At 42.5% G+C, this 25,650-nt stretch overlaps 1 protein-coding gene across 4 annotated transcripts in view; it reads right to left on the reverse strand.

Annotated features, from left to right (window-relative positions):
- Nucleotides 1-2,447: 2,447 nt before the first annotated feature.
- The window catches only part of bcar3 (BCAR3 adaptor protein, NSP family member), a 67,348-nt gene continuing 44,145 nt past the window's right edge, over nt 2,448-25,650 (reverse strand). For 2 of the 4 annotated variants that reach the window (XM_069153024.1, XM_069153025.1), the window contains 13 exons: nt 12,036-12,164; nt 10,245-10,370; nt 9,607-9,723; nt 9,153-9,388; nt 8,102-8,202; nt 7,891-8,019; nt 6,663-6,878; nt 5,551-6,191; nt 5,293-5,408; nt 4,979-5,150; nt 4,514-4,625; nt 4,047-4,250; nt 2,448-3,915 (listed from right to left, as the gene is read on the reverse strand). In XM_069153024.1, the coding sequence (XP_069009125.1) occupies nt 3,737-3,915; nt 4,047-4,250; nt 4,514-4,625; nt 4,979-5,150; nt 5,293-5,408; nt 5,551-6,191; nt 6,663-6,878; nt 7,891-8,019; nt 8,102-8,202; nt 9,153-9,388; nt 9,607-9,723; nt 10,245-10,370; nt 12,036-12,164 (2,478 nt within the window). In that variant the 3' untranslated portion in view covers nt 2,448-3,736. Of the gene's footprint in view, nt 3,916-4,046; nt 4,251-4,513; nt 4,626-4,978; nt 5,151-5,292; nt 5,409-5,550; nt 6,192-6,662; nt 6,879-7,890; nt 8,020-8,101; nt 8,203-9,152; nt 9,389-9,606; nt 9,724-10,244; nt 10,371-12,035; nt 12,165-13,266; nt 13,498-22,230; nt 22,615-25,650 lie in introns of those variants that run through there. The other 2 variants (XM_069153026.1, XM_069153027.1) reach the window with 2 other exon arrangements.

Here is a 25,650-nt window from a genome sequence, read left to right on the forward strand (position 1 = left end):
TTCTTCAAAGAAACACCAAACTAAAATGAGGAGCTCCGCTGTCGTTGCAGTTAAGACTCTGCCTTAAAACCTCACGTCGTTTTACTGTGGAGGGATTATTATCTTTTTTTTTTTTTTTTTTGTCAACACACATCCGGGTGCTTCTGCCTGACTACATCTCTCATCAGCCACCTGGGCTCACCTCTCGCCTCCTTGGGGGGGGGGGGGGGGGGGGGGGGGACTCTCAACTGCGTCTCCATGAAAAGGTTCTCCCATGTAATCAGTTGTATTTGTGAATGTGACCACACGTATGTACACGCATGTATCGGCGACGGGCGTGTCAGTTTTACGCACGTTCGTACGCAATTAAACACGCAAGCCTGTGTACATGCGCGCGTTACGTGCGTGACACTTAATTGTCACAATTGAATGATTTGTACATTTGAACATCCGTTGTGTCATGCTGAATGTGTTACCATGGTGATTGTTTTTTTGTTTTTGTTTTGTTAAGGTTTGATTGACCCTCTTCATTAGAGACAACAAGGTTTGAATTGAAGCGATGCACTTTGCCCTGAAGTACTACAGCATTTGAAATCTGAGTGAATGAATGAGCGTCTGTGTGGTCTGCTGTGTGAACTTTATGAATGACCACTGTGTAGAAACAAAACCAGTAATTTCTCCTTCTGATGGTTTTATACTCTTTTTGTAACTCTTGACGAGCAAAGACCAACTTTTTTTTTTTTTTTTTTTTGCATGGTTTTCTAGATTCTTTGACTTCCTTCATCTCTCTGGTGATTGTTTCTAAACCGCTCACTGTACCTGTTTAATAAACTAACAAACCAAGTTACACACTTAGACTACTTAAAAAGTAAAAAAAAAAAAAATTAAATACAAAAAAAAAAAAAGCCTCTAACGATTCCTCTCTTATCGAGCTAATCTGAACATCAGGTGGCCGCGCTTTCGTTGTGATTCCTTCGATGAAGCTGTGAAATGTGCAGAGCGATGCCGTAGATGTTGTTACTTGAACTTCTTTTTCCTCTTCGTGCCACAGCTCACGTCTGTGACCATTTTTGCAGTCGATGTTGGAGAAACAGTTTTGGACATTATGTTCCAGGGGCGAGGCGAAGCAAATGTCCAGAAACTGTTCTCTTAAGATTTCCTCCGCTGAGGGGGTTTCATTTTTATTGGGGATGCAAAATGGTGCATATGAAAGTAACCTGTCGGTTTCTGCAGCCGCTCAGTTTTCTTTTGCATTTTTATGATGATGGCTTGTAAACGAGCACAGACATCCGTCAATGCTTTATGTTTCTGGCCTTTTGTTTGAAAGCTGTGCAGCATTTAGGCAGCAACTGGTTTTCATTATGGATTTGTTATTTTATCTTTATTTAGTCTATAAAATGTAAAAAAATAAAAATTAAAAAAAAATGTGACTTATTAAAAGTGGATGTCTTCCAGTTTCTGGTTTTGTTTATCAAACCATCCAAAAACCCAAAGATATTCGACTTTTAGTGATATAAAGTGAAGAAAAGCAGAAAATTCTCTCCTTTTTAAGAAGCAGGAACAAGTGAATGTTGGGTATTTTTTCTTGGTGAAGTCGATTACTTGATTGTTTCAGCACTAAAAATGAACCCTGCTTAACGTAGCTGTAAACGGGCACTCGGACACGGGATTTATTCATTTTAAAAAGCATTTTAAACTCAAGTATATCCTGCAAACTCTTAATCGCTTCAAATCTGTTTCCCTCATCGGCAAGTTTGGAGTTAAAAACACCAAAACATCTTAGAAACGGTTGATTTTTCTATCATAAATATAAACATGTAAAACTACGCCTATCCTAATGGCGTCTAAATATCATGCAAAGCCAGAAAATAAAAAGCTTATCTTCGAGATGCAAACGTAAATATGATAAAAGTTCTCGGCTCTTTACTGTGAGCGAGGAGCCGTTTGACGACTCGGCAAAAAAAAAAAAAATAACACATCTTCTTCACCACATTCCTCTTGTTTAAAAAAAAAAAAAATTATCATCATGTGTGTCCTGTGGATAAGATACTTTCCAGCTTTTAATTTTTTTTAATTTTGTTTTTTTTATCATTAAAAAATACAAACAAAACAGCAGGTACCGGGTGTTTTAGCAGGATATTAACATGTAAATCTGTGTTCCTACCATGTTGTAACTATGGCAGTACTTCTCTTTCCATATTGTCGTGCACATCTTTTTACTTTGAATGTTGTCGGACACTTTGTGAACAAAATGCTTTTTTGTTTGTTTCTTCTTCTTCTTTCAAAATATTGTTCTAATAAAATAAGCAGCAATGAAAAAAAAAGAAAAGTGGATTTGTTTTGTGTGAAATTTGCTGGAAGCAGAAAAAAAATTGTTTATTTAAAAAATTATGACCTCTGATTGAACAGTTTGTGTGAAATTGAGTATTTTACCTTTCAACATCTGGCAAAATTAAGTTGTCTGCGTGTTAACGGTTAATATTTTTAATAAAGTTTCAACTGGGATGTTTAACTCGGTACATTACGAAGCTAGCTCACTTCCACAGATCAATACATTTATTAAATCTTACCACAGTAGTTTATAATAATATAAACATATTAAAATTCATCAACATCTTTTCTTTTTTCTGTCAAGTCTTCTACAGATCGTATGTACAGTCTATTATTAACATGCTTCAAAATATGTACAGCTTTAAATCTCATTTCTGCTTTTGTGTTTTCTTTCGAACAAGAACTAAATTTGTTTTAGATTTTCAGCTCTGGTGAAAACAGATTTCTTTCCGTGGATTATTTAATATAAAAAAAAAGACATTCATATATTTGTTATCAATCTTAAATGTTTGACCTGTTTTTTTTGTTGTTGTTGTTGTTTTTTTTACTTGTTAAAAACCAGCAACAATCTGACGGGGTGGTTGTTATGGCAACCGGCACCTCAGGTCACTCATCATTATTGTTAAATACATGTTTTATTTCTCCACGCGGAGGCCTCGTTTTTCTCCTCCGTGCTTTTAACTGTTACAAAAAAAAGAAATCAAACACTCAAGATATTTTTTTTTTTTTTTTTTTTTTTTTTACATTTTCTAAACTGGAATCAGGTTGCGTTGACGTCTTTAAAATAATATCCTGACGATTGATTCTTACTGCACCGGTCACGTGATCGAAAACAAACGCGTCCTCGATTAAAAGTACAACTTCAGTGTAAAAACAAAACGAGCAGCAACGTTTCAGCTTCACACAAATATCAAATGTCATTCCCTCCGCTGCCGTTCTGCTCGCGGCCGAGTCTTTATTTTGTATTTTTTCTGTTTCCCGTTGAGGAGTTTGTGATCGGCGTCTTCTGATCTCAGGGACGTAAACAGGTGAGTAAAACTTCATGAAAGAAACGTTGTCGCCGTCCGCTGAAAACAACAAACGTTATTTTAGACGTTTCTGAAGTTCTGCCTGATCTGTTTGAGATAAATGGAAAATCTTATGTTGCGTTAAACTTGGTGACAACGTTTTTGCATATTTTTTAGCGGGCGGTGAAACAGTTTTATCTTTCTTTCATTTTGTCATCCTGATCGTCCGCTCTGAGATTTTGCTCCGTGATCTTTCCCGTTTCTAGACGATGATGATGAAATGCTTCCCGATCACTTCCCGCTTCATCCGTTGGAAGTTCAGTTTCGTCACCGTTTTTTTTGTTGTTGTCTGATCCACCTCACGTCGCTTTCCTCCGAGTCCAAACTGAGTCGTGTCGTGTCTTTTGCTCAAAATGAATTCAGATTAAAGTTTGTGTCTTAGACGGGGGCTCCAGTTTCCGTGACAACGCAGTGAGGATGAGGCTGAACTTGTTGTAGCGATCTGATTGGTTGACCGCGGCTCCGCGGCTTCCCCACAGCAGCCGCAGATGAAAGTCCGTCTTAAACACTTCGAGCAGGTCGTCGTCACACTGAAACCCTGAAGACGAAACGCACACGCACACGCACACGCACACACACACACACACGCACGCGCACACGTATGTTACGAAGCCGAAAAACACGTGGCACCCTTTTCTGTTTTAAATTCATTCGTGGCCTCGTGTTTACCTTGTAAGATCTCCTGTGCGTTGGCCGTGTAGCTCTGCGCGTTGTGAGCGACGTCGCGTGCCGCCTCCAGGTGGCGCACCATGATGTCACAGCCCTGGTCGCTGGTCTCCCAGAGCTCCGCCCCCTCGGGCGTGATGGACGGACGCTCCATCAAGGTGAGGAGAGGCAGCAGGAGGGGCACGCAGACCACCGCTGGAGAGGACGCTGCAGGAGAGACACGTCAGGTGAATATTTATTATTGTCTTATTTCTTTTTTTTCTTCTTTTTTTTTGCTGTGAATGTAAAAGAAAACTGAACAGAGCATTTGATCTAAAGTGTCATTATAATTTTGGACCTATGCAGTAAAGGAATATTTGAAAGGTCATCCCAAACTTTAAAAGATCAGGGCTGCAGCACACTTTCTGATTCCTCTACTTCTCGATAATGAAACCTCCGGTACTCGGATCAGCATGTGTCGGTGGAGTTACCTGCGCCTTCATACAGGTTCTTGTAGAAAGGTTTGAGGATCTTCTCGTAGCCGATGGCCGTCTGTGTGAAGTTCCTCCGCAGAGTCGTCCACGTTTCCTCCAAACGGACGATCTGCACGACAAACGTCGACTCTGAGCGTCTCGATCGAACCGGATGTTTTCACTCGAAACGGGAAGACGCGTGTTCGTGTAACGTCGCGTAGCAGCGAGTTTAAAATGGAGAATTATTGACGGTAAAATCAGGTGAATTAGTATATATTTTTTTTTTTATGAGTTTGTTTTTTCATTATGTTTATGATGTTCGTTTTGTGTGTGTGTGTGTGTGTGTGTGTGTGTGTGTGTGTGTGTGTGTGTGTGCATGTGTGTGTGTGTGTGTGTGTGTGTGTGTGTGTGTGTGTGCGTGCGTGTGCGTGTGTGTGTGTGTGTGTGTGTGTGTGTGTGTGTGCGTGTGTGTGTGTGTGTTACCTGCGGCAGGTCCAGAGCCTTCATCAGGGCCGTGAAGGCGAACAGGTCGCCCACCGTGTCCTTCAGCTCCATGGCGACGAGGATGATGCGGTTCAAGGTGGACGCCCGCTCGTCCACGCTGCCCGTGCATCCCAGAATATCCACGGCGACGCCTATTGCCATGGTGTGGTGCCTGGGAGACGGAAGAGAGAGGGGGGAGGGAGAGGGGAAGGGGGGGGGGGGGGAGTTCTTACTACAATATTATCAACACCGCCCAACGGCTGTTGGAGGGATCGCAATGCGTGTACAACATCTGGACTCCGTGCGGACGTTACCTCTCCATCAGGTCCAGCCTCAGCTGTCGACCGTGCGGCAGCGTCACCAGCTCCAGACCGGAGGACACGCCCATCTGACCTTTGACCTCCGGAGTCACTGCGAGTATCCTGGCAACCTGTAGGGTGGAAAAAAAATATTTTACAAGTGGCTGTTTTTGATCACATTTCATGCCCCTTGTCTCATTATGTTTATCTGCTGTGTGTGTGTGTGTGTGTGTGTGTGTGCGTGTGTGTGTGTGTGTGTGTGTGTGTGTGTACCTGGCAGTCGGCCATCAGCAGGTGTCTGGCGATGCTGTGGTGATTGTGTTTGAGCAGCAGCTCCTTCGCTCTCTTCAGAACAACCATCTCCAGCGGTTTGTTTTCCGCCGGCAGGAGTCGACTTTCGAACTCCGCCGGCCTGAACGCCGACTCCGTCTCTACGACGGGCCGCTGGAAGCCGCTCCTCTCCTTTGCCTCCTTCTGCTTCTTCTCCCTCCCCGCGTCCTCCTCCTCTTCCTCGCTGGTGTTTTCCAAAGCTGCGATGGCGTGATGGTAGGAGCTCCTGTCCAGCCCCCTCCGTCCTCCCGCCGCCTTCTCCTCCCCGTCCTCCTCCCTCCCTCTCTCCCCTTCCCTCTTCAGCCGCTCCACGTAGCTGCACAGCTGGAGTCCCGGCTCGTGGTCCGTGATGAGGTTCGGCTGCTGCCACTCCAGCGGGCTGCAGGACCGCCGGTCCGCGGGGCTCGGCTGCAGCCGGTCGGTCCGTCCCGTTATCGCCTCCGAGTCGGGATACTGAGCACCTTCAGCGGGTAAAAGTCCAGAGGAGGAGGAGAAGGAGGAGGAGGAGAAGGAGGAGCTGTGGGGGTCCGCGAGGAGGAGCTGGTGCTGGAACTTCAGGGGCTTCGCTGGAGGAACAGGAGGAGCTGAGGAAGAACAACCGCGTCATCTTTGTTAATCGGTTTACTTAAAAACGATGGATAAATATTCGTGTAAATGTGACATCTGGAGTTCCTGGACAGATGTGACATATCCAACATAATAAACTGCAGCTACAGCACATGAATTAAACACCTTAGCTTCCTATAAATAAGGAGAAGCAGCTACTATCTCCGGGACTGTAGTTTGTCTTTATTCTACCACAAAGTGAGAAAAACATTCACGTCAGTCTCCAACTTGCAATTTAAATGAGATACTTAAGACCATTTTTACCATAAAAAACGTAATGGTGCGTTCAGGCAGCTGGAAAGTGGGAAAGTTCAGACTTGGTGACGTCTGACTTCCTCGTTAAGAGCGTTCACGTAACAACATCAAAAAAAAGGCAACAGAAAATCTGCTCTATTCGCTGTCTGAATACAGTTGCTCATGAACGTGCCACTAAAAACAAATATATTTACCTCCGTTCCAGGACGAACCAGGAGTTTCCACACACGTGGAGTCCAGCGGAGGTACAGCGAAGATGGGGGGGGACGAGTCTGTGAAGTTGGAGGAGCAGGAGAAGGGAACCAGAGGCTGGAGGCCGGGGGAGCGAGGCAGCCGGGCCAGAGGCACTTTGCTGGGTTTGGGAGGCGGTTTAGGACACAGCTGGCTGTCGGAGCCTCGGATCGCCTGACCTGGAGGAAGAAACAAGGTCCTGTATGTTTTATCATGTTTATAAAAAAATGGTTCGTATTTGGAAGCGTATTTTATTCGTTCCATGTAGAAACCCTTTGATATCTGATTTACAAAACAAAAGCTCTGTTGTGTTTACAGCGACAGTGGACAGTTTAATATGAAAGAGAGCCACCAGAGAACAGGACTAAATCTAATTTCCGACTCGCAATCAAGCAATCACAGGAGTAAATAAGGTGAGTGTGTACACCTACACACTGGGGGGGGGGCAGACTGATTCATTTTTAACCTCCCAGAGGGGCTTTTTATCGAATCTTGGCGAGCGCATCAGATTTATTTTTAGCCTGATAATCAGACTAAATTGCCACTTAGTTTCACTTCATTTATTTCTATACGAGTTGAGATGTGTGCGGTAATTTAGAGGTCTGGAACGAGGCTGCTTTATTTTATCGGTGATTCCTATTTGTACCGGCGGTGGCTCATCCTGCAGACAGACGCACACAAAAAAAAGAGCAACAAATCAGCTTCATTTACTGTACTTCTCCTCAGCTACGGCTTAAATATGTATTTATTCAATTCTTCATTTTATTTTATTCTGGTTTGTCTCAGGTTTTTCCATTACGTGTTGTGTTACTGTGTCCTTTTCTTTTTTCTTTTCTGCACCTCTTGTAAAACGCACTGTATAAAGAAAACGAATGTATTTATATATTCGGTCATTTACAGCTTTTTACATACAATTAACCCTTAGTGGTTAAATTCAGTAAATCTGAACAGAAAAATTCAAAGAAAACCATAAATGAAATCTGTGTATGAAACGTCCTGCATTAATAAGGCCTATTATACTATTATAAAGGACAACAGAACTGTATGTGTAGGTTTACATCTTTAACCATACTGTAATATGACTAATTCTTTAGCTGCATGATTTAGTGCAGCAGGTCCTGAAGAATAGGTAAACAACACGGTTGCTAGGCAACTCGGCGCAGGTCCTCGCCCTGCGAAATGTGAGCTCACCTGCCAGGAGCTCGGCCGACCGACGCGGGACAGAAGGACTCAGCAGGGGCTCGCTGCCCGTCCGAAACACCGGAGACTTGGGGCTGGAGAGGAGCGGGTCGGGGGAATGCAGGGGCGGCGCTTTGGATCCTGGATCAGGAGAAAGGAGAAGAATTTTAGATCTAATTTTAATTCAAAGGCTCTTATTTTGAAGTACATGATTTTCACTTACCAAGAGGTAGGAAGCTTTCTGATTGGTGGGCCTTGAGCGGGCGTCGCCTCTCCTGGACTTGATTGAGACTCGCTGGTTGGCTGCCGCAGCGATCCTTCGGCCTGAGTGATGACACGCCAAAAACATCAATTAACATATTCACGCAGACACATGAGGAGAAATAAATCAAACCTATTTTAAATATAAAAAACTTTTCTGTTCCCGTATATCCCTCGTTTTTGTTTTTTCTCTTTTTTTTTTCTTTGTTGTTTTTTTATTGTCTTTTTTTCACATTTAATTTGTCTTCTTTTCTCTTTTTTTGTCTTTTTATTTGTCTTTTTTTGTCGTTGATCCCTTTTCCCCCCTTTTTCGGTCTTTTTTTAAAATATTTTTCTATTTTTTTTGGTCTTTTTCCTAGTTGTTTTTTTTTGTCTTCTTTCTCTTTTTATTGTCTTCTTTCTCTTTTTTTTTTTCTTTTTTCTTTTTTCTGTCTCTCTGCTCTGTCCCTCTCTGGACCATATATTTATTCCTTCCTCATCCCCCCCTCTGTCTTCTCTCAGACAGGTTCGGGCGGGCCCCATACATTAGGCTTAATGCAGTGAAACGCAGTGTAAATCTACACACTTCAGTTCCTCTGAGAAGAAAAGCTGTACACCACCTCTTTTATTTATGGAGGACTTATGATACATATGGAACATGTCGTATATACAAACCTTCAGCCAGGGTGATGAATGTAAAACGGCTCGGGGCTGCGAGTTAAAAGCTTTAAAAGCGTGAGGGGACTTTAAAGGAAACAAAGAGGAGGGATGACTGAGTGACGGCGGGTCTCCATTATTTAAATACGGCAGTGCAGTAAGTTGTTTTATGAGGTTTGTAGCCCACTAGTCACTTTATGAAATACATGTGCATTGCTTGGAGCTAAAAAGTACAACAGTCATTAAAACAGAATCAATCAAATCCAACATATCACACATGTCTGATTGTTTAGAAATGACAGATGATGAGAGCCACTGAAGAATTTTGTTGATTGGGTGTCACTTCGTGTGTTTGTGTGCATTTCTGCTCCACAAACCTGAGCTGGCTGCCTCGCGCCGAGCCGTCGTCCTGGCAGTGCGTGCCGTCGTGCACGGCGTGTGCGTTGTCGTGCGCGTGCCCGTTGGTGATGTTGAGGCTGAGACGCTTCTGACTCCGCCTCTCCTGGGCCATAAGCCCCGCCTCTCGATGGTTGCCCGACAGGCCGTACTTCTCCTCCAGGCAGCGCAGCGGCAGCCCTCTGTTGATCGGCTGGAAGATGATGGCCCCGACCACCTTTAACGTGCAGGTAGAAGAAGAACCTCAACATGTCGTCTTTTTCAGACAGGATATCGTGAAAAATGGGTTCAAAAATTAGTATTTATCGTTTTGTTGAATCGTAACAAACATTTCAGATGTATTTTGCCGTGTTTGAGACACATTACACGCACAGTTTTAAGCCTGTGCTTGCTTCACAAATAAACGCAGATGAAAATCAAAATCATGAAACCCACCTGTGAGACGGGTTTCCTGTTGCCCACGTAGTATCTAATGAGTGCAGGGACGCTGTCGAATCCTTCTCTTTCCAGCCGGTACTCGACTCTGGAGTAAGCTTCGTTCAGCATCACTACCTGAAGGAGAGATAACAAACAGCAAGTTATTTACCAGCTATAGATCTAATAGTTGTAGCCTTTACTATATACCTTGCAGGTTGTTTTTACTATTAATAAATCTTCAAATGAAGCGTAAATGAAATGATCCCTCCGAGAATCAATACGCCGCCTGCAGCTGCAGACACGCATCGCTTCCTCGGCTCGTTAAACTGAGGAGAGCTGCTGAAGCTCATACAAGGAACGATATATTAGTAAAAGAAAGAAGTCGCTTAAACACCCTTTAAATTCTGGACTGTCGAAATTTCATCAGGATGCATTTTAGTCCTTTTGCTCTCTGGTGGTAAGAAAATTCCTTAATATGCCTCAATTTTATGAGATAAACAAACAAACAAAAAATGAACAAAAGAGAAGATTAAAAAGTCCTGAAACTTAAAGAAGTTTGAGGCTACAGAAGATGGTAGGACACGGCGCAGAGAAAAACTTTGAGACCACCTTTCGAGTAGTCGCTTGTTTGAGACCATTCATGGACTTTATTTTACCTTCTTGTTGATTTTAAAGTGCTGAGCTGCGTTTCGCCACTGGCAGGTCAGAACGTAACTTCCTGGGCTGGACAGCGAATCACGGATCAGGAAATCTCCATCACGCTGCACCAAGTTTTCTCCAACCTGGAACAAGAAGACGGGAAGTGGTCACGTGGGTACGTACACACACACACACACACACACACACACACACACACACACACACACACACACACACACACACACACACACACACACAAACATTTAATTAAATCTAATAATGGTGGACTGGTATACTTTTACCATCTTTATGAGCTCAGTGCCGGTCTGTGTTGTTACATAACACACGAAGATATTTAAAGCATTCAACCTCTTACTGTTCATCCAGTGAGCAACAGATATAGATAATATAACAGTTTCATGTATATTCGCACTGATGTTTAAAGCATAAAGGAATTTGCAGGTTTATATGATCTCCAGAAAAAGCTTATAAACAGATTAGTTCATTAGTTGTAGATTTTCTTTGCCTAACTTTTTACTGTCACAATCCAAACATGCGTTTCAGTGCATTAGTCAGTCAAATAACCGAAAATTACTTCAATAAATGTTACATCGTTTTTCAGGTAAAAGTACCAAACATTTGTTGAGCTTCAGTTTCTCAAATGTTTGAATTTGATGCATTTTTTGTTATTTCATTACATCTAACAATCAGTTAAATGACAGATAATTACTCTGTGAAAATTTTAATACGTTATATCAGATTTAAAGTAAAAACACAAAATATTTGTTGAGTTTCAGCTTCTTAAATGTGTGAATTTGATGCATTTTTTTGTCTGTTGTGATCGTAAAACGATTATATTTGGACTCTGAGGTCAGTTTGAATGTGACATTTATTGTCATTACGGTTTTCTTATATTTCAAAGACAGAACAAAGAGTCAAGGAAGGAATCCTATTTATGATAAATAACGAATATAAACTTTTGCTCCCGACAACAGTAAACTTTAAAACGACTCCAAATGAAAAGCACCGGTGTCAAAACAAGCAATTATGTAACTTAAAAAAAACCCAGGAACAGATACTCAACAATGGATCACGGTTCACTGAGTCAATACAGACATAAAAAAAAAAATCGGATTCACAGATATTAGACTTTATATGTAATTTCAAAAAATTATGTTTGGATCATTGTTTATTTCCATTTAAGTCTTGTTACATTTACTGCCCCTCTTCTTTCTCTCTCCCTAAAACACACACACACACACACACACACACACACACACACACACACACACACACACACACACACAATTACAGACTTTAATTAAGAGTGTTTGTATAGTGTATATAATGATAGTTTAGTTTAGCCAAAGGAAGGAGCTTATTAAAAACGATTACATCTCAGAGCTGCCTCTGAGGGAACACACAATCTCTCTCTTTCTATCTCTCTCTCACACACACACACACACACACACACACACACACACACACACACACACACACACACACACACACACACACACACACACACACACACACACACACACACACCACCACAGAGAAAGAGGGCTTTCTATACGTTGACCCAATGTTACAACCTGAGTGCCGCTGCTGAGGCCACTACTTAAGCTTTAATCTTCCTGTAAGCACAGAGTGTACAATTTGGCAGGCTAATGATAAGTGATCTGGCTCAACAAGTTTTTAACCAGGCTTTTAAAGGGAGGGACTCGTGACTCAGATTTATGTGTGTGTGTGTGTGTGTGTGTGTGTGTGTGTGTGTGTGTGTGTGTGTGTGTGTGTGTGTGTGTTACCTGTCTGGGAATCGCCCCGTGGTACCATGCGTGGCTTCTCGGCTCCTCGCAGTTCATCTTCAGCTCCTCCTCGAGCTCCCTGCGGAGTTTCTCTGACGGACAGTCCAGGATGAACTGATCTCTGGAGAACTGCGAGAAAATAATAAATACAAAGAACGCAGACTTCACTAATCTGTCTGACATTTTGCTGAGCGACACACAGAAACACACGACTCTGTCTTCTTCAGTCCATCCAGCCACATCACCGATGACGGTGAATGTTAAATAGTGAATTTCAGTTCAGTTCCTTATTTACATAAAACAAACATCAAAAAGGTCAAAGCTCAAAGACACATCATTCATTCATTCATTGCGCAGCGCAACAGATCACAATATTTTTAGCTTTATATCCCTTAAAAATTATGATTTAAGACTCCGTCTCATCATTGGGGACATCAGTTAGAGGGCTCTGACCAGGTGATTTATATCCCAGTTGTATTTGAATATTCATTATAGCTTCAAATTATAAAAAAAAATAAATAAATAAATAAATTACATATTAAAGCGAAAAATGATGCTTGTCTATCTTGTTACTCAACATTCGACCTGCACTGTGACATTTAGCAATATAAATGATGTAAATGATATATAATTATTATGATCTATTAAAGACTCCTACTACATCACTTCTGCCTTATCTTCTAATATCATGACCACCACAGCTACTACTGCTAATAATAACAATAGGAATATATTTTTACACCACACATAGTAGGAAAAAGCTAAAAAGCGAATGGTCATAAAAACATTCCACAAGAATTATTTTTAAGTCAAATTAAGTAAATTTTATCTGGAAAGAAACAAAAGTAGAACGAAAGGTCGGCAGTTTTTTTCAAAGGGCTTTAAGACAATAATAATAACTTTTAGACGATACAATGAGTGAAGGTCACACTAAACATGAAACATTACAAATTGAAGATATCAGGACAGATGACTTCTCAGTGTGATCTAGTTCAGACGACGAAGAGTTGATCAGTAAGTTTGACACCAACTGTGTATAAAGAAAGTTTGGAAAGTTGAAAAGTGAAGGACAGAAAGCTCCCAGATCCTGACAGGATGTCGAGTCAGCACAACCACCTGCAGCACATTACACACACACACACACACACACACACACACACACACACCCCCACACACCCCCACACACCCCCACACACCCCCACACACCCACACCCCAAACACACACACTTACATGACAGCTGCTGGGTCTCTGCATCGTGCCGTCTTTCTCCTCAAGCACAAACTTCATAGCAGACGCACACAAACTCTACACACACACACACACACACACACACAAACACACACACACACACACACAATGACAAAAAAAAAAATAATCTCAGCTCACTTTTAAAACACACACACACACGGACACACACGAGTCATTTTCTCACCCAACGTGCTCACACACACTTTCTCTGCCCTCGTCTGCTCCCTCAGTGATTTTCCTCTTTATCGCCCACCTAATGTGATGTCATCATCCTGACTCCGCCCAGCTGCCCAGACCTGCCTCCATACACACCTTCAACTGATGTACACACACACACACACACACACACACACACACACACACACACACACACACACAGTCGAGTGACGCAGACACTTCCCTGAACTTTGTTTAACCTGTTGCTGGATTTTTCTTCTTTTCTTATTCTAGTAAAATACATCATACTTTAGTTGTTTTTTTTGTTTCCTAGATATTAAAATCTACACAAAGATTTTATTCTGTAACCTCACTGTCAGAGAAAGTTCCTGTGGACAGTAATTCCACCTACTTTATGATTTCACGTTAATCCTGTGCTGCAGTAAAGTCGATACACGGCACCTTTGAATTTGGTCTTTAATCTATATTTATATTCATTCTGATCCTCTGCCAAAAAAAAAAACCAACCAAAGGTTAATCAGTGATCTGTTGTGTGCTTACGACATCCGGCGTCATGGTTTCCAGTTACCTGCTGCACACGACAAAAAAAGAAGTGACGAATTTTCCATTAAATAACGAAAGTGGATAAGAGTTACGCAACTGTTTGCTCATGCTAATATCAATATCAAAAGGCTCAGTGCCTGTTTTATGTGTGGCAACAGTTAATCTTCAGAGACACGTAAGAATGGAGAAGGATCTTTGTCACTAATGTCTCATCCAATCACAATAAAGAGCTAGTAACACTTGCAGCCGCTCAACACTGTGTAAACAGCTTAAACTGGGAGATAATCCCGCTGGATGAGGTGTTCGATATGTGGTTTTATAACAATATAATAGTTGTAAAGATGTGACTGAAGATGTGTCACTTTTTCTACAGAAAGTTACTGAAATCAGGTCTTTGTGCAAACGGCGATAAAAATCAGCTGCACAGTGAACGTTAAAGAGGGTCGAGGCAGGCGGAGATACATCAGCGCACGCACACACAGACACACACACACACACACAAACAAGCAAACACTGAAAAAGGAATTATTGAGGCAGGTTCATGCATGAAATTAGAAATATGTCTGTAAGTGTCACCATGAAACTAAAACCTGGAGCATCCTTTCATCGCTCCACCTCTCTTTTGCATCTCTACCTCTCTCCTTCATATTTTCTCCCTCTAAAGTCATTAGAATAGACCCCTTTGCCCTCCGTCTCCACGTCTCCACGTCTCCACGTCTCCACACTTGACAGGAAATCAACATCTCGTATTTCAGCTTCCACACAGAAACACAGTCCAACTCGTCGCCAGTCGTGGCGTCAAAAAGCTCTGATTTTGTTTGTTTTCTAGTTTAAACCGGAGCCACCAGCCAGTGTTACATGACTTGTATCTAATGTGTGTGTGTGTGTGTGTGTGTGTGTGTGTGTGTGTGTGTGTGTGTGTGTGTGTGTGTGTGTGTGTGTGCGTGCGTGTGCGTGTGTGTGTGTGTGTGCAGCAGTGGGAAGTAATTGGGGCAGTGCAATTGAACTGTCATTCTAAATCTAAATTACATGACTGTGTGCAGCAGAAACATTCAGTGATTTCAGCATTATTTCTTCTTGTTTTCTTTTATAAACTGAATCAATGGACATCTCGGTAACCTTACGGTCTGTGTATTATCTGATGAATTTGGAAAAAAGAAAAAGACTTCGTTTTCTGTTTTTTGTGAGCATCAACAATTGATTGAAACACTTTGTGTGTGTTTTCCTGTTTTCATCTTGAGGTAGAAAACTGAACTAAAAAATGAATTTTGAATACAATTTTTCCAATATATATTCCCCTGTTTGATCAAAGTCTTCTTCAAAATAGGAAACAGAACTACCCACCCGTATATTTTTCTTTCATTGTGTGTTGTGATGCATTTAACATAGCCGAACGTTACACCCTTCATAACAGCAGCATGCTTTTCCTGTTGTACCGGCGCTACACGGCGACTTTAGACTCGCACAAGCTGAACTGAAAACACAAGGGCCCGGTGGTTAATATTAATCTCTGCTTATCTGGCTCTGTTATTGATTACGCTCCCATGTGGTTATTAGACTTATTACAACAGACACAATAAAACGGTTTTACATCTGCAGTCAGAGGTTGGAGATATAAATGTTGAGGGGGGAGGAGGGGAGAAGGGGAGGGGGGGGGGGGTTGTGGATGGATGGGTCATGGAGCAAAGGGGGAGGAGAAGAGGAAAGGATGTAGGGGAGGAGAAGCAGGAGATGGACATGGAGGATGGGTGTGTTTGTATAGGGTGGCCTTTAATACGACCCCGCAATATGATGTCATCCTCAGAGCGGCTGCATTTATACTGTACCAGCCTCTCTCTCTCTCTGTGTGTGTGTGTGTGTGTGTGTGTGTGTGTGTGTGTGTGTGTGTGTGTGTGTGTGTGTGTGTGTGTGTGTGTGTGTGTGTGTGTGTGTGTGTGTGTGTGTGTGTGTGTGTGAGACCACAACACAGCACTGTACTGGCCTGTTTTATGGCCTCTTGCCTTTTCCAACTTCCTCATTTCCTTTCCTAATTTTCTCGTCTCCCGGCTCAAAGATTGCACAAGTTTACGACTTCAAGCTCGAGCCATAAAGCGAGACACCTTCAGGAGTGAATGACTTCAGCGGAGATGAAATATGAAGCATGTGATGCCGTGACATTGAGCCGCAGCTCACGTGAACCTGTTTAGTAACTAGAATCACTTTCGGTGTCGTCGTCCCGTGACACTTTCGGTGTCGTCGTCCCGTGACACTGACGGATAGAAGAGGACTCGTAGACTGAAGGGTGAAGGGAAGTGTGAAGAACCACTTGTTTCTACTGATCTTAAAGAAGCAAAGAGGAAGGGAAAGGAACTTATTTACTTCTGTAAAGAGTTACAGAAAGACAACTTAATTAATGCAAAAAAAACCTTGTAGCCCACTAATATTAGTTTATTGACCTCAAATATATAAAAAAAACACTTCCAATCATGCATAACGGACCTCTCCACACTGAAAAAAACAGACTTTCAATCGAGATCTACTCATACTATTTAAATGTTTAGTTGTCCCTGCAAATAATCGTACAGACAGAATACCCAGATTTTATTTGGTGAGACACATCAGAGTTGCACGGCAGTAGCTGCCTTCGTTAAGATACTTCGCAGTGATTTAAGCGAGATTTATTGCACTTTACTGAATGCTATAGTTGTATTAAATAGTACTAAATGTCTATTCTGACCACATCACAAATTAACTGACAGCTTGCATCAATTTGAACATGATAACAATGACCATGTTGGTCCACAGCTGCCAGGATTAATACATATGTTGGAGTAAGGATGAATACAATAATTTCAGATTTATAATATGCACGCTTATTTCTACAATGATCTGAATGTGTGAGTGTGTGTTTTCTTTGGTTGGACAACCGTGCGTTGATAAATAAAGGCAGTGATTTGCATTGGATTTGATTTGAAGTATCAGATTTATCAGAAGGACCACTCGACCCGTCGTCCATTCTCGCCTTCGCCGCTTCTCTCAGCGGTCTAAAAGACCAGACATGCCCTTAAAGTAATCTGCCACGACAAACAAAGGCCATTGTTCACAAGGATTTGAACAGCGATTGGATTTTCTTTGGATTTCCTGGATTTTAGACGGGGATGGAACGTTTTTTTTTTTTCCATTAACTCTTAAGTTTAACTAAAGGTTTTATTCTGTGTGTTCTTTGACCATGCAGGTCTTCAGCGGCGCTGACCAACCAGAAGTGGCGGACAACTTGTGTAAGCTGCTTGTCCCTTTGAGTGCAGCGAGGTGATCACAAATAACCTTTTAGCGTAATAACTCTGATTCCTCATCTCACACATGCTACACGCCGGTGGACGTAATGTATAATCCTCATCTTGTCCCGATCCTCTCGGCGCTGCAGCGTTATGTGAGAGCAGTGAACCTTTGGTTCACTCTTTTGCTTATTTGCTGACCTTTGGGTTTGCGCTCAACATTATCACTTCTAAGAGTGTGCAGGGTATTATGTGTTGTAGAAATGGTTGGAAGAAGAAGCTCAGTTTGAATCATGTTAAAATGAGCAACACGCCGGTTTAAGGCTACAACTTAAACACTACTAGAAAACCAAAGAGGGAAATTCTCCCGCTGCTCCAGTAGCAAAAAAAATGTTCAAGACTTAATCCGCAACTAATCTTTTGTAGCACTGCCCCGGTTATTTTTCACGAGTCGGCACTGATCCGACACATCCTGACGATCGGGTCGACGGGTCGCGTGTCGGGTTCGCATAAAGCTTCGGACTCGGTCGGGATCATTTTGTCAAATGCAACCAGTTAAGAACTCCTGTCTCTCTCTACGCGCTGCGACTCTGCTAATCGTCAGCACTGATGTGTGTCAACTAGATGCCAAAAAGTGGGAAATGGAAAGAGAGAGACAGATCGCAGCCAGCGTGGTTAACCGAAAGAACACGGCGCTAAAACCATCGATGGTCGGTGGAGCTCGTTTTTTTTTCTTCCAGTAGAAAAGTTCTGTTCTGGATCAGATCTACACTGGGAAAGAGGTTTTGAGTTAAGCTGCCCTCGTCGTGGTTTGGATCTCAAACTGACCTCAGGCTAACCTCCTTCTGTGATGTCATTGCACAGGATTATGGGCATTGCAACAGTTTAGAGGGAACCCAGCGCCAGGAGTGACATATCGTGGTGTTAATGGTGCAGCGTTACATCAACTGCACATGTGCATCCAGCTTCCCCGCTACTTTTCTCATCGGGTCAATACAGTCAATGTTGTTCTTACTTTTAGCACTCAACCATTTAGTCTCATTTTCATCTCGTTGATTTCAAATTTGCAAAGGTAGAAAGATGTGTGTGATTCTTAAAACAAGGCACAAACCATCATCTCATGAATTTCATATAACACACCAACAAAGGAAGTTGTGCAGACAGGAGATACCATCGACTGGGCTTCAGGGGGGGGGGGGGGGGGGGCAATCATCATCATCATCATAAAAATAACAACACGTTGCTCTGCTGTTTGTCTGGTATTTCCTCTTATCTTCATCTTTCTCTTCTTGGTTTTCAGTTGCAGTGTCTCTCTGTGTCTCTGGCACTCAGCAGTATGTCTGTACGCCTCCACCCAACTGTCAAATCAACTTGAGGTTAAGTCTTGAAAAGTTGCAACGTGAATGCAAAATAGTCAGGAGTGCAGCAACTTTGGAAAACCCATCCAGTAGAAAGTTACGGAAAAGTTTTTATGATAACTCAGCGAAAACCTTCTCATTACCTCCAACTCCAGTGAGCTTTGAACTGTCATGTCTAAAAGTGTCTTTCGGGTGAACTCACTCTCATGATAACACTCAGCGTCTGTCTCTGACATTGAATTGGATGGACGGTATCAGAGCTGTGGAAGGCTGATGAAAGCTAATGACTGGATTTCTGCAGCTTCACATCTTGGCTCCATCATCAAACGGTTTCAACCTTTCCTGTTTACACTCAACTAAATAGATGCATCTTCCTGTGTTTGGGCCAGGAGGCATTTGATTGGTCAGAGGGAATCATCACCACTGCCCATCTCTAGGAACCTGCTGTCTACCGGGTGGTGTGTGCGTCACTTTATATTTGCTTTGTGTTTGAGATCAGACTCATTACCAGATGTACCAAAATTAAACACCAGGACAGAAGCAGAGACAGAAGTAAAATCTGAAACCAAAGGAACGACGGCTGCTCGCGCAGCACGTTAATCGTGAACCTTGCGATCGCAATAATTAACGCAAATTCAAGCAATCTCTGCAATATTTGCAGGAGTTGGCAAATAAAAAAAAAAAAAAATCCAGCGATTTTACCACAAAAGAATCACTTAAAACTCCACAAATTACATCACAACGGTTGGAAAAATGCGCGGCAAAATAAAGTCACAAAAAAAACCTTGAAATCCTGGAGGCACTGCTTAATGCCCGTAACTTTGGATCAAGATAGGTGCCTGGCCAGTCTGACTCCTCTTTAGGTTTGAAACTACTGTGCATGAGATTAGGACTCAATAAAATCAAATAACTGATCAAAAAACAGTAACAAATATTTATCTAGCAGATAATATATATAATATTATATATTATTCTACGGAAAAATAAGCTTATGCTGCAACAGCAGACTGACAATAAACTGTGCAGTTTGTTTATTTCCGTGCTCTGGGTTGTTCTCCCACGGGAGGAAATATAATCTGCATGTTTACAACTACTGTGTAGCTAACATAAGCTGCTGAATCTCCTATGTACTCTCTGTTTTCTGACTGTCTCTTATTATTGTTTATGATGATTTATGATGGCAAAAAAAAAAAATCAATGAGGCCTCGGATGACGACTGAGGACATCGGCAGCAGCACATGTGCAGGCACAGAAACAGGAAGTGGATAAACGGCGACCTCCCAGAGAAGCAGATGGCCGAGGGAATAAAGGGGTGAATGGAACAAAACCTCAGGCTGTTTGGAGTCAAAAGTAGAGACAGAGAGATGGAAAAAAAAAGAAAAAGGAGAAAGGCACAGATGAAGGATGGAGGGAAACAATTGGTAAGGGCAAGAGAAGGGCAAGAGATGAGGAAGACAAGGGCAGAAGTGTCTGTGATAGTCGTGGAGGGAACAAAACTAAATAACAAGTTCAACGCCAACAAACTTAAAAGATGAACTCCATCTTTAAAGTAACTTAGATAATACTTTAAGATCAGTATCATCGTAAACTCAGGCTGAACTTCTCAGGCACATCAGATTTTGTGAGTGGAGATTCTTGGTTTTCTGCACCAACCAGTTCAGTTAGTCATTATTTCAGTGTTTCTGAATTTGTTTCTCCGACACAGAAAGTCAGCGTTATCAACACAAAAGTATGAGTTCATCCAGGTCATGTTGAGTCTCCGTGTTTGTCCAAAAGCAACTGGACTCGCTCGAGTTTCACCTCTCACCTGAAGGGCTTCTTCGCTTCTAACTAACTGGAGGCGAATCGCAGTAAATTAGAACCGAAGAGATGAAATATCTACGACAAATTCAAGCAAGTGCAGCCGCCTTTGGATAACACCTACGTGAAATATGTGTTTGAGGTGAGAGGAAGTGAAAACTGAAAGATGTTTCCATGGACGACGTATTTTTGATGTCTAATTTCAAAAGCTTTGACGCCGCATGCTGACATGAAAGTCCATTGTTTTCTTTTAGGACTCATCATCAAAGTTGGCTTAAAGTTGAGATTTAATATCCACTAAAGTGCCCAAAAGAAAAGAAAAAAAAATCTATATTTGAGCAGATTGAAAACCATCTGCTGATGGAGATTGTGTAATATGTCTGAAAGCTTCAGAACAGCCACCTAATGGAGCGTGTAGTGAGACTGCGTGGTCAGTTCATGGTCCCGTGGGCTCCTGGGAGGTAAATCAGCACTTTTTGATTTTGATTCATGATCTTGGTGCATCAGTCCAGAGAAGGTCTGTAAATAATGTTCCTGTTTCCATTTAGGATTGTAATGAACTGTGTTGTTGTGAAACTGTTGTTTTTCTTTAATCGAGATTTGCTTTTGCTCCTTTCTGGATGGACATCCAAATAAATATCTGACTGCGGAAGAGGTCTGAGCACCTCAGAAGTTTCTCTCATAGATCCACGTGACATAGATCTACACTCTCTCCCGTCTCTCCAGGCACAGACACCATTACAATCGCTGTAAATGTTAGAGACCTGGCTGAGGAGAACCTCCTGGCTGATCTCCAGAGGGGGACAGACGACGTCACCTCGGCCTCCCGCACCGCTGCTCGCTCCATCCAATCCACTTAACGACATCCATATACTCGCCTGACGTCATAAAGAAGACAAACTACCACAAGTTAGTAATTTATCATCCGCATGAGGACCGTCGCCCTCGTCCCGGTACCTCTCTGTCTATAACTATCTGTGTCTTCACCCCTGGCTACCGTCACACACTGCCTTGTCTGTCTGCCGCCAGCTCCGGTTATGGATGAAGCCGGCCATATATCTCACACTCACACACTCAGCCAGACAGTCACACAGTCGGTCATTTATGAGAGAGTCTGGTCCGAGTAATAAAAGCCCAGTGTTCGACTCGCAGAGAGAGTGAGGAGGAAAGAGGAGGACTATTCAGTGTGATTAGATTTTTTTTTGCTCCGGCTGGAGGTGTTACCGAAGATTGTTTTCTTCAGGGCAATATGGGGTCGTGTTTTATTTTTAATAATTCCTTATAGTACGTTTCCTGTGCTCTTCTTTAAACAACAGATTAGAGAAGTCCTAAAAAGTATGTATGCTTAAAAGAAAATTGTATATTTCTATACTCAACTGCACCATCACCATTTGCACTAGGTGTAATTGCACCGTTGTTTAGCCGCATATTATGTTTTTATAGGTCTATTTATGTCCGTTTCTGCGTTTGTACATCGAGAGAGCAAGTTACAACGGGAGTCAAATTCCTTGTACGTGAAAACATACCTGGCCAATAAAGCCGATTCTGAAATTTGTAATACTAAGACCACAAACAAATCACTACTTTAGATTTATGCTTTAACTGATATTCTCATTAAAACATGGCGGGAAACAGCATTGAGTCTGCGGCATGCGCAAAGCACCTGCACATGTGCACATGCACGACGTGCTTTCCATACAGGATTTCAGTCAAAGTACAAACACTGACACGAGTTCAATGACACCCGAGATGGGCGATCGATACCTGCTGCACACGCACACGCACACGCATGCACACACTCCTGCTTCTCTCACCTTGGCGTTGATGACAGAGTTCTTGTGGTAGAAGCAGCACAGAGCGGCCGACAGGGCCTTCATGTTGCATCGCTCCGACATTCCCGTTAACTTCACTTAACTGCCCGAACTAACTGGGTAACAAATTCTGCTTTCAGCGAGCGTCCTTTAGCTGTGACTACCAGCTCTCTCGTCGCCTTGACAACAGCACCAAAGCACAACTTAAACTGACAAAGTCCTAAATGATTCCCGTTTGTCTCTTCCAAGAAAAAGCTCCATCAGATTGACAAAAATGAGCTGCTATTTGCAGTGATTGATACAAAATGAAACCTTCAAGATGAACAGCCTGTCAACGTGAGGACCCTTCATCCCCATCAGGACTGACATCTCTGCCTCTCTCCTCCACACTCCCCTGCAGAGTGAACCCTCCACACCGCTCACTCAGCTCCACAGACAGATCCTTTTTCTCACACTTCCCCCCCCCCCCTTCTGCCCTGCCCACGAGCTCCATATATGGGCGAGAGGAAGACCCGTGTGATGCGGTTTGAGCCAATCGTGTGTGGTCTGACTGGGAGTGTCCCAAAGGCTCTCCTCGAAAACCCACATGGAGGATGGATGGAGGGAAGAGTATACACAGTACATAGGCACCTGTATAACAATATATATACTGCATCAAATGAAGGAATCAAACATATATATATGTATATATCCATGCGATATATATATAAGTCTCACCTGCACTAAATGTCGTATGAATGTACTTTACTTTAATCTTTAGATCATAATAATTGGCAGCTTTATCTATGAAATATTTTCATTAATATGGGATGTGCTGATTATTTTGTTGATTTATTTGTTCTGTCTATAAAATGTAAGATGGCAGTTACATGAATTACCCAAAATAATCTTTTGTTTTTTTTAACTTTTCCATCCAGATTTTGTTATCATTAAGTTTCTTTACTGCACTTTTCAGAGATCGTCAGTCAAAAACTACGTTCGGCATCCATGTCACTCTTTTAGGGATCTCATGTTGATGGTGTTTCTGTACGTGATGCTGCTTTCTGAGGATGGTATCACTTCTTTGCCAAACAAACAAAAACAGAAAATACATCATTTTCCTGAGTTGGCAAGATTTTTATTTTTTATTTTCCACGAAAATAGCAACCAGACAAGACACTTAGTGGCAAATGGCTGCAGGTTGTAGCCTTTGTTGTGTACTGAAAACAACCCACAATACTGCTGCATGAGTGTCTAGACAAGTGGAAAGAGTCAGCTAGGTTGTGTGTGTGTGTGTGTGTGTGTGTGTGTGTGTGTGTGTGTGTGTGTGTGTGTGCGCGTGCGCGTGCGCGTGTGCATGTCTCCTGCAGAGTGACGCTGATAAATAGCCAGCCATTTGTGTTACTTAATGACTGCTGACCAATTACACAAGTTAAGTGCCGCAACTTTCCCACCAATTCACAAGCGCAGACGTGTGCACACTCGCATGGACAGCACAAATATCGGAGAGAACACATGGCAGCGGTGTGGCGCAGACAAACGGAAACAGGTCAAAGACAATATCTGGTGAAGATACCAATCACTTCTCAACGTGAACGGGCCACATACACGTCAACAAAAGGCGCAGACACACACCGAGGGCGACACCCCGGCACTAACCAGTTAAAGGAATATTCTGCCGCAGGAAAGGGAGTCACTAATTACAGCGCGAACTCTCTGAGGATCCACGAAGGAAATACATGTAGAACATTCCCTGGGGCACCACGCGCACACACACACACACACACACACACACACACACACACACACACACACACACACACACACACACACACACACACACACACACACACACACCGCTGCCAACCACAGTGGCCCCAAATCACCAGCTAGGATAAATGTCCACCTTAAAATACACATATCCGTCGCTCCAGGAATGCTCTGGGAAAAACAACAAGGGACAGAAACCGGCGTGGTGAGGTTCTATGTTTTCTATTTCTATCTGTTTGTTGTTTCTGTCAAAAGGACTCCGAGAGGCAGAGCTGTCTCAGCAACTTTAGTTAATTACATTACAGTGTTTTTTTTGTTTTTTTTTTGTTACGTAAAAATGATTTTTAATGTGTAGTTTTATTTCAGATCTGCAATTTATTGTCCAGTGGAGCTGAGACGAGAGAAACGGTGAGCAGAGTTTGAGCCCATGTGAACTTCTTATATGGTTTCTCTGATTTTAAAGTACTCCACTGATTTCAGCATTTTTTTTTTCCATGCAGTCTCGTTTTTTTCTTTTCTTAAAGCCTGGAACCAGCAGTGACGTCACCCACTGGTCCGTGAACGGCTGTTTATGAAGCCTCGAGTTTTCAGAGGATTTGGAGCAGCTGGGGAGGAGCGCACCAAAGGCCTGTCAATCAAACAGACACTCGCTAACATGGTTTTGGGGCCTAATATCTAATTCATGATGGGATCATTTTCAGATGGACCATCAGTAACCAAATAAGACTTCAGCGAATGGCACCATAACAACTTGTGGAAAAAAAAAATGTACTTTGTATTTCATGTGAGTAGTTGAATGGGAGTTTATGGAACCAGAGCCTTTTTGGAGCCGACCTCTAGTGGCCCTCGGTGGTATTGCACTTAATGGCACTTCCGCGTCGGCTGCATTTTTCCGACCCGGAAGCTACGTCCACTTTCGTATACAGTCTATGCCGGGCACCTACATTACCCATCATGCAACTAGACCGACGACAGTTCAGTTGGACAATTGGGTGTGTTATATATGACCTTTATTTAACCAGGTAAAATCAATTGAGAACCACTTCTCATTTACAATTGTTGTTATGATAGCAGTAGCTGATGTTCCTCACCCTCTCTCTGTCATTACACTTTTGCATTTCCTACATTATGTTATTTGGCTGCTAACTTGCTAAATTGTTAGCCTCCGTGCACGCATATTCTCATGTCGTAACCACATTTAATACAGTAAATACAGAATAAAGCACATCGTCTGACCATCGGTTGTCAGAAATGTGATTTTATAGTGACACTCTGCAGTAAACAGTTTGATATTATGTCTCAGCATCACGGGACCAGTTGAGGCGGCATTCATCCAGCTTTAATGCCAGAGAGTAAATGTCAGTGACACAGCTGCTCTCCCAACTGAGTCAGGATGTGTGTGTGTGTGTGTGTGTTTGTTTGTTTTGTTTGTGTGTGTCTGTGTTTGTGACGGGTCATGGATCAGTAATGGACTGTGATCTTGATGGCAGTCGTATTGACTGGTCCAATGTGATGCCGACGCTGTGGGAGGTATTGATAAATGTGTGCGGTCAGTTCGTATTCTGGATCAAAAAAACAAACAAAAAAAGGTTTCTGCTGTAAAGTAAACTACACTACAGGATTACAGCTGATATTAAACAGTCTATACGCTGTAATCAAAAGCATACACTGCTG

The sequence above is a fragment of the Embiotoca jacksoni genome, unplaced genomic scaffold (genome assembly GCF_022577435.1).
Source record: "Embiotoca jacksoni isolate LCO1_2020_lvr unplaced genomic scaffold, fEmbJac1.0.p SCAF_19, whole genome shotgun sequence".
In the NCBI taxonomy this organism is placed as follows: Eukaryota; Metazoa; Chordata; class Actinopteri; family Embiotocidae; genus Embiotoca; species Embiotoca jacksoni.